This window comes from Heloderma suspectum, chromosome 17 (assembly GCF_057233095.1).
Source record: "Heloderma suspectum isolate Gila_16-S chromosome 17, 16-S_ref, whole genome shotgun sequence".
Lineage (NCBI taxonomy): Eukaryota > Metazoa > Chordata > Lepidosauria > Squamata > Helodermatidae > Heloderma > Heloderma suspectum.
Genome location: NC_139474.1, coordinates 10416440 through 10425554, shown reverse-complemented (window position 1 = coordinate 10425554; position 9115 = coordinate 10416440). Strand labels below are relative to the sequence as shown.

At 45.2% G+C, this 9115-nt stretch overlaps 1 protein-coding gene across 1 annotated transcript in view; it reads left to right on the top strand.

The window, feature by feature from the left end:
• The first annotated feature begins 4976 nt into the window (after positions 1–4976).
• Positions 4977–9115, top strand: part of CFAP126 (cilia and flagella associated protein 126) — a 44614-nt gene continuing 40475 nt past the window's right edge. The window contains exons 1-2 of the mRNA XM_084824143.1: positions 4977–5252; positions 5371–5490. Of these exons, the coding sequence (XP_084680269.1) occupies positions 5214–5252; positions 5371–5490 (159 nt within the window). The 5' untranslated portion in view covers positions 4977–5213. The remainder of the gene's footprint in view (positions 5253–5370; positions 5491–9115) is intronic.

Below are 9115 nucleotides of genomic sequence, written 5' to 3'. Positions count from 1 at the left end.
AGACAGTGGCTAGACAGCCATAGGATTTTTCTTTTTTGGGGAACTGACCTCGGAGTCAGTTCTCCGAGGCTGGTTCCCAGAAAACCACCTCCTTGCCCTCTCCCCCGCTGCCTTGTGGGTGGCATGGTTTGCCCCCAGCTCCCTGCTCACAAGAGCAATGTGGAGCAGGGGGAAAGGGGGTGTTCCTGGGGACAGGGAGGGGATGGCAGAAGCACCTGTACAATGCTTTCTATGCGCTGTCTGGACTCTCTCCACCCCTGTTCCAAGCCGCCCCAGCTAGACAGCCGAAATCAGTTGACTAGCTGCAAATGCAGGGCAGCTGGAGTGCAGAGGAGAAGATTCCCTTGCACTCCACCCACCCTGCATTGGATAGTCTGTCACCTCCAAGTTCAGAGGTGGCTGGCTATCCCCATAGGATTGCGCCCTCATCAGAACGTAAGAAGAGCCCTGCTGGATCAGACCAAGGGTCCATCTAGTCCAGCATTCTGTTCACACAGTGGCCGACCAGCTGCCCACAGGCAACCCACAAGCAGGACAGAAGTGCAACAGCACCCTCCCACCCATGTTACCCAGCAACTGGTGTACATAGGCTCACTGCCTCTGGTTCTGGAGGCAGCACATAGGCATCAGGACTAGTAGCCATTAATAGCCTTTTCCTCCAGGAATTTGTCCAGCCCCCTTTTAAAGCCATCCAAATTGGTGGACATCACTACATCCTGTGGTAGTGAATTCTATAGTTTAACTCTGCGCTGTGTGAAGAAGCCCTTCCTTTGATCTGTCCTGAATCTCCCACACATCAGCTTCATAGGATGACCTTGGGTTCTAGTATTTTGAGAGAGGAGAAAAATGTCTCCCTCTCCACATTCTCCACGCCATGCATAATTTTGTAGACCTCTATCATGTCTCCCCTTACCCTCCTTTTTTCCAGGCTAAGCAATCCCAGCTGTTATAACCTTCTCTCATAGGGGAGATGCTCCAGCCCCTTGAACCTTTTAGTTGCCCTTTTCTGTGCTTTTTCAAGTTAGACAATATCTTTTTTTAGGTGTGGTGACCAGAACTGTACACAGTATTCAAAGTGTGGTCGCACCATAGATTTGTATAGGGGTAGTATGATATTGACATTTTTATTCTCAATTCTTTTTCTAATTATGCCTAACATGGAGTTTGCCTTTTTTACAGCGGCTGCACACTGGGTTGACATCTTCATTGAGCTGTCCACCACAACCCCAAGGTCTCTTTTCTGATTGGTCACAGCTAGCTCAGATGATCCCATCAGGTTATATTTGAAGTTGGGATTCCCCCCACACACACACACACATGCATTACTTTACACTTGCTTACACTGAACTGCATTTGCCATTTAGATGCCCATTCTCCCAGTTTGGAGAGATCCTTTTGGAGCTCTTCACAATCCCTTTTTGTTTTAACACCCTAAATAATTTGGTGTCCTTGGCAAACGTGGCCACTTCACTGCTCACTCCTAATTCCAGATCGTTTATGAACAGGTTGAAAAGCCTTGGTCCTAATAAAGATCCCTGTGGGACCCCACTATTTACTTCCCTCCATTGGGAATACCATTTATTCCTACTATCTGCTTTCTGTTCCTTAACCAGTTACTGATCCATAGAAGGACCTCTGCTTTTATTCCATGACTGCTAAGTTTGTTCAGGAGTCTTTGGTGAGGGACTTTGTCAAAAGCCTTTTGGAAGTCCAAGTAAACAATCTTTACCGGATTACCGCTGTCTACATGTTTATTGACCCTCTGTTATTATTTATTTGTGAAATATATATCCCACCTTCCTACTAAAATAGTGCACATGGCAGCTAAAAATAAAATTGTGGGGGCAGACAACGCTCTAATTAACTTTGTTAACTTTTACCAGAGAGCCACTGTGGTGTAGTGGTTAGAGTATTGGACTGGGACTCAGGAGCCCTGGGATCTAGTCCCCACTCCAGTCACTGACTCTCAGCCTAACCTCCCTTACAGAGTCATTGTGAAGATAAATTGTAGAGGAGAAGGATCCTGTATGCCTTTTTGGAGGAAAAGGAGCGATATAAATGTAACTAAGGGCACCGAAAAGGCGTAGAACTCCCAGTGTAAATGCTGAGAGTTGTAGGGCCTTTTTCTGTCTAAACATGCATAGGATTGTGCCCTAATTAATTTGTGGTGCCCCCACCCTATGGAATTCCCTCCGAAGAGATATACAGTTGCTTCCTCTGCGACTGGTTTTAAGAGGGCTTTAAAATAAAAACAGACTTGTTTTCTCTGGCTTTTCATTGAAAGTGTTCTTGTATTTGCCGTTACTACATATTTAAACATATTGTGTTTTTGTGGCTTATTCTTAAATTGCTTACATTTAAGGTGGTTTTATAGTTTATTTATTGCATTTTATTGTTTTATATTGCTTTTTTATTTATCTTTTTTGGAGTTGTAATTGTTCATTAGCAGTGTATTTTAACAGTTTTAAAAATATTTTTGTATGTAAACCTCTTACTATATCAAGCAGCATACAAGAATTATTAATAAATGAATAAATACATGTTAAGCCATCTCGGGAAAACTAGGGTCTTGACAGGCAACTAGGAAATACAGTCAATTTAAAAAAGAAAAGAAAAGAAACTTGCCAATTAAAAACCCAGCCAATAAAAACACATCCATTACACAAATAAAATAAAAGATGAATGACAGCACATCAATCAGAAAGAATGGACAACACATAAGGAAGCAAGAAGAACCCCCCTGGATTGGACCAGGGAAGAACTGTAGCTCTGGGCCAGAGCACATGCTTTTAGAGTTTACACAGAAAAAGTCCCAACATCTCCAGGTAGGGAGGAATAAGAACCCCTGAAGAGCTGCTGCCAGTCAGTGTTTGCAATACTGGCTTAGACGAACCAGTTGTCTGACCTAGTACAACCAGCTTCCTATATCCACATGTTAGCCGTAGAAAACTCCACTGGGCCCCAAGGAAAGCCTGATCCTTGAGGATGATCTGGAAAGAAGGTTGCCCATTTTTTTTCACTCACCCAGCTCCTGTGACTTTAACAACAACGCAACATGATGAAACCAGCCAGTGAAGATTTCGCATGGAGATGGACTGATAGGGCAGAAGCTTAACTTGCCTCCTTTCTGCATGTTAGGCTACAACTGAAGGCACAAGAGCAGGGCTGGTAAAAAAAAAAAGTTGGCAACCTTAGCTGCAATTGTTTCAGCACTCAGAAGTGAGAGCATTTCCCAGTCCCTGCTGGGCTCCTTTTCTGCTGGTTGCTTCCTAAGTGAAACTTGCTAGCAAATGCATTTCGATGTGCTAATAGGACACTCCTGGGGTTTGAGATATAATCAAGTTAGTGGCCATTATTGTGCTAATTGGACAAGCCCTTTATTGGTGATGATGAGTGAGTTGAGCATCATTTACATTTCTAAAAGGACAGCTATAAGTAGATTATAACTCTACCTCCATACAAAATTTGTATGGGGGCCCCCATAAAAAATGTGAAGGTGTCATTTGAGGTTTGTCTCCATGAGCAAACATTATGATTGCCCTCTTTTAAGCCCCCTTCTTTATCCTGTTGAAGCGGGAAATGCCACTTGCATTGCTAGCATGGGAATGTGTTGCTGAGGTGGCGAGAGTCAGTGATTGGATTAGTACTAGAGGATGGTGGCCTATTGTTCTGGGTCCAGTCCCAAAGAGCCACGGGAATGTTGATGAGGCAGAAGATGGCACTCTACTAACAAAGGTGTGTACTGAACACAGGCGAAGGAGATGATCTGAGAGGCGGATGTCAATCTTGACTGCACCACACCTTGGTGTCCTGATAATAAATATCCGCTCAAACAAAGAGTTGGTGTCTGTTCTCTGTCCGAGCCCGGCAGAAGGGTAAAATTCTACAACACTGTCTACCTTTCACAGGCCTCTTTCCCATCTCCCTTACAATAACTGACATCTGTTATGGATCAATCACGCAAGCGAAACAGCGCTCTTCCTAGCCCTTGTGACAACAGTGACCATCTGTTCAACACACTGCGTGGTTTCCTAGGAATGCCACGCATAGACGGAACACATGCCTTTCTCTAGTAGCAGGAGAAGGGTTGTCACTCAGTGGCAGAGCCCATGTTCCACATGGGGAAGGTCACAGAATCAGTCCCTGGCATCTCCAGGTAGGATTGCAGTGGGAGGTGTTCATTAGAAGTGTCTGAATACAGCAGATGGGAGGAGGAAGTAGGCCGTGAGCATATGGTGAAATAGGATAGCCAGTCAAAGAGCTATAGTAGAAAGTACACATGCCAGAGACATATGGAGAGGGACACCATGTTTAGGTGTTTCTGTGCTAAGCCAAGAGAGAATCCTGTCAGAGAAGCCTCTAACCCAAGATGGGAGAAGCTAGAATGCTTGGTTTGAAGTTAGATTCCTGCACTGAGCAGGGGGTTGGACTCAATGGTCTTATAGGCCCCTTCCAACCCTACTTTTCTATGATTCTATGAAAGCAGAACTTAGATATTGCAGTGAAGGAGGGGGAATCTCATCAAATTCTAAACCACGCCCCATTTTCAAAAGTGACAGGTGCCCCGCCCCTGTTGAGATAGGACGGCCCGCCCTAGCCAGAAGTCCCACCTATGCGATCAGCTGACCGGGTCATATGACCTTCAGGGTCACCTGACGGGGGTCATGTGATCCCTCTACAAACTTGTCATGCCACGGTGGACGAATAGGAAGAGGTTTTAGAGCCCTAGCAGGTACAGGTGTGGAAATGGCCCACAGGGCCTTTTCCAAACCCTCCCTGGATTGGCCCAGAGGGGTCACGTGACCCGTCTACAAACTCGCCATGCCACCGTGGACCAACAGGAATTGGTTTTAGAGCCCTGACATGCACAGGAACTCTGGATTGGCCCACATGGCCTTGTAAGGGCACGCCCCCAACTCCTGACCAATAGGGACAGTTTTACCCCCAGAAAAACAGCCTTTCCTACCAACCAATCCAAATCAGGGGCAGTCAGATTCCACCGAGGCAGCCTTTTTTTCTTGCCCAGACATGTTTTCTGCACAAAGAACATGGTGTGGCCAAGCACCCCTCTGGGGCCATCAGCTACTCCTCCACCGGCTGTAGAACCTAATCCCTGAAAACAGTATATCAGTACCAGTTCTGGTGACACTGCTTTTCCTCCACCTAAACTTCTACGCAAGGAGCAGGCCGAAGTTTCCCAAACATGGCACAACATGTTGGAAGTCATTTCAGTAGAGAACCTTGTAGCACAGGTAAGATTCAATGTTTCCATCTATCTGGGTGGGTGGGTGAGATTTTGTGGGGGTTTCTGAAGTGTGCAAAAGGGTTACAGGCAGTATACAGCTTCATAACAGATTGTTCCATTTCCAGGATCCCGGTGTGAATAATGTAGGTGCAGAAGACCCTGGAAAAACTGGTGAAACAAAAGCAGAGGTGCCATCGCTTGTGGCATTATGGAAGATGGCTTCAATTGGAAACTTTCAAATACAGGTACGTGCGATTATTTGTAACCCCAATATTAAAGACATGCTGCGTGTTTTTAGGAGACACCAAAGTATTTTCTTAATTTCTTTTTAGGGTTCTGCTGATCTGCCAATGGATCAGCCAGGCCATGTCATCCTGAAAAGTATTCTAGGCCTGGAAGCAGATGAAAAAAGCTTCAGCTCATCAAGAAAGTGCCGCAGAGCAATGCAGTGCATTGTGAGAACCACTGTTTTTGGCATCCTGAAGCACTGCTTAATTGAATATCTATGCGATACATGTATAGGATATATAATCCAGGCACCTGGACAAGCCTCACATGAATGCTTATCTTGGCCAAAGAGTGTCATCTCTGGAAAGCTGAGAATTGTATGTGGGAAAATATGTTTTAAAAGTATTTTAAAATGGGCCATTTCTGCACCCGTGCCCCCTAGGGCTCTAAAACCTCTTCCTGTTGGTCCACGGTGGCATGATGAGTTCATAGAGGGGTCACATGGCCCCCGTCAGGTGACCCTGAAGGTCATATGACCAGGTCAGCTGATCGCATACATGGGACTTCCAGCTAGGGCAGGGCTTCCTGTCTCAAAAGGGGTGGGGACCTGTCACTTTTGAAAATGGGGCGTGGTTCAGAGTTTGATGAGAAATCCCCTCCTTTACTACTTGCCTTCTTGTAGCAGCCTAGAAATTCCTTTCTTCCTGTCTCAGGAATTCTGAGAGCCACATCTCTGAGCTGGTGTTGTGACATGCAGCTGGGTCACCACCATGTGCTCTGCAAATTCCTGAACTAGGAATAGAGGAACCCATGGCCTGTCTGTTATGGCCCTGTCTTACCCACCACCACCCCTATATCTGGGATCTTCCATATGTTCAGCATGTGGTCTCAGAATTCCAGAGATCGGAAGAAAGGAATTTCTAGGCAAGTTGGTGACTCTAGTTGGAAGTGTTTCAGCACTGTCCTGTTCAGGTCCTTTTCTGCTGATTGCCTTCTAAGCAGTTTGCTTGCAAATGCATTTAGATATGCTAATACAACACTCCTGGGGGTTGTGATCTAATCAAGTTGGTGTCCATTATTGTGTTAACTAGCTTGCTTGAGCTAATTTGTTAAGCCTTTAATTGGTGATGATGAGTGAGTCAACCAGGGTGGCTTGAGGTGTTAAGGGGTTGTTAGTTTTGCCTTTCAGAATGGCAGGGATGATTCCTTGTCACATTCAAATCTGAAACATTCAGTGGCATGATGATGGGGGGGCAGGCAATAGACCCTGTTGAATTTCTCCCTGGCACACAGTTGTCAAAAACACAAATAAGACCTGCCTGAAAAAAGCAGCAATCCTGCATCAGAAGGCACCCTTGATGTTTCAGACCACAGCCTCGAGGAAGAGCATCACGGCAAGAGAGAGAGGCCAACCTAGCCCTATACACTGGCCAGAAAAGGAGCAGCTGCAAGAAGCTTGTTTCACCCTTCTCCCTGCCAGAAATAACATCTATAAGAATTTTGAAACTAAGAACTAGGGCTGGAGTTTTTCTCCCCCCACCCCTGCCCTTCCCTTCCCTTCCCTCCCAATCCCTTTTCTTTTTGTGTCGTGTCTTTCACATTGTAAGCCTGAGGGCAGGAACTGTCTCCTTATGAATCTTTATAAGCTGCTCTGGGAGCCTTTTGGGGCTGAAGAACGGGGTAAACAATACTATAAATAAATAAATTTTGGGCAACAAAAATCACCAAGAAAGCTTCGGCTATGTGGTGATATAGAAATGTTGTTATTAATATTAATAACATTATTAATAATAATTAACAACAACAACAACAACAAAGCTGAGAGCAGGAAGGTAGACTTGCCAAGTTTTCTTTAAAAGGCACCGCAAGGGCAAGTGAAAGGAACCAGGGCAGGACCTGGAGGACTATGGGTAGAGCCTTGGATAATGGGTACTGGCTTTTCGGACCCGTTTTGATTATCTGGCAGAACATGGTTTTACTGATCAAACAAGTCAGGTATTGGCTGGTTGGCCACAGGTTTGCAGCTTGGGTGGGCCACATGACACTCCCTCAAGGGGCTGGATTTTGGCTGACATCCGCTAGTGACCAACCCCTGCTTTAAACATATTTCAGCTGCTTATTTACAACAGGATCCTAGAACATAAAGAAGACTGGGTCTGTGTAGAAATGTCAGTCTTTTTATTAAGGTGTTTTTTTTTTAATTGTGTCATTTTTGGTTGTTGCTGCTGTTTTTGAGAGAATGTACACGAAGTTGAGAAAGCCCCACCACCCCACAAAGAAAAAAGAAATACACCACCATACATAACATTTAAAAAATGCAGTTTAGTCTTCTAGGACTTTTCACTGACAACATTATATGCTACACAGAAAGAGTGTGTGTGTGTGTGTGTGTGGTCTGCTATATACATTTCTATAGCATCGCACATTGATGCTGTGACATTCCCCACTCACAATTGGTGAGGGAGTTTCTGAAGGTCATCGGACGGGAACACGCATGATCTGGTAGAAGGTACAGTAATCTGTCCAAGCTCAGGTGGGAGATGGGATGGGGCCCAGTCCTCAATAGTATGGTGTGTTGCTGGCCTAGCAGAATGGTTGCCCTCCAGAAAATTTGTCCTTGGCAGCTGTCAGGCCTACTAAGTTGTGGAGCATGTTGTCATGGGCAACAGGAATTAATGATTCCTGTTGCCCATGATTCCTGCACTGAGCAGGGGGTTGGACTCGATGGCCTTGTGGGCCCCTTCCAACCCTACTATTCTATGATTCTATAATCTGAAAAAAGATGAGGACAGGCCACAAAAACTGTGGACAGAGAGAAATGGAAAGACTGAGGCCTCAATAAGGGACGTTACCCATGTGACGTCATGTGGTGTTCGGTCACAGGGAAGAGAGAAAAGAAGACTAACAGAAATATATCAATAGTTAATAATAATAATAATAATAATAGTACTAATAACAACCCTCCTGTAGATTGAAAATCATACTGTAAGGTGTCATCACTGTTGAGAGGACTTGTCCAAGGATGGCTTAATTCCCCTTGAGGGGATTAGTGAACCAGAGCATCAACGATGTGGTGAGAAGTCAATATTGGGATGTTTATGTGGTTTGGTATACTCTTGAAGACGGATATGGGAAACCTGCCTGAGGATATTTTCTGATCAAAGCTCTTTAAGCTTTCCTCAGAGGTTTTGCCCAAACGGAAACCTTCACAATTTGCCTAGGATTTCACTTTGGGCAAAATCTGGCAACAACCTAGAGATGGGCGACACCCCCTCCCTGAGAAATTTCGTTGGTGGCCTTGGACATTTTCTCACTTCCCTCGAAATTCCTCAGATGTTTCGCCCAATTAGGAACTGCCGGATTTGCCTAAAGCGAAATTCTGTGGCAACTGGATGGTACTGTTTTTCGCTTACACCCCTATGGGAATGGGACAACGAGAGCTTGCGCCTGAAAGTGAAGGTAGGCAGGGACAGAGTACCTGCAAAATATTACGCCATTTCAGAAAACAAACATTTTCACCCATATCTTTTTTTTCCACTGAGCTTAGAGTACCGGCAAAACAGGGCTAAGGCCCTGGGAAAAGTAAGCAACCAAGGGTGGGATGGCATGAGCTATGTACGGGAATTAAACCATCCTTTTGAA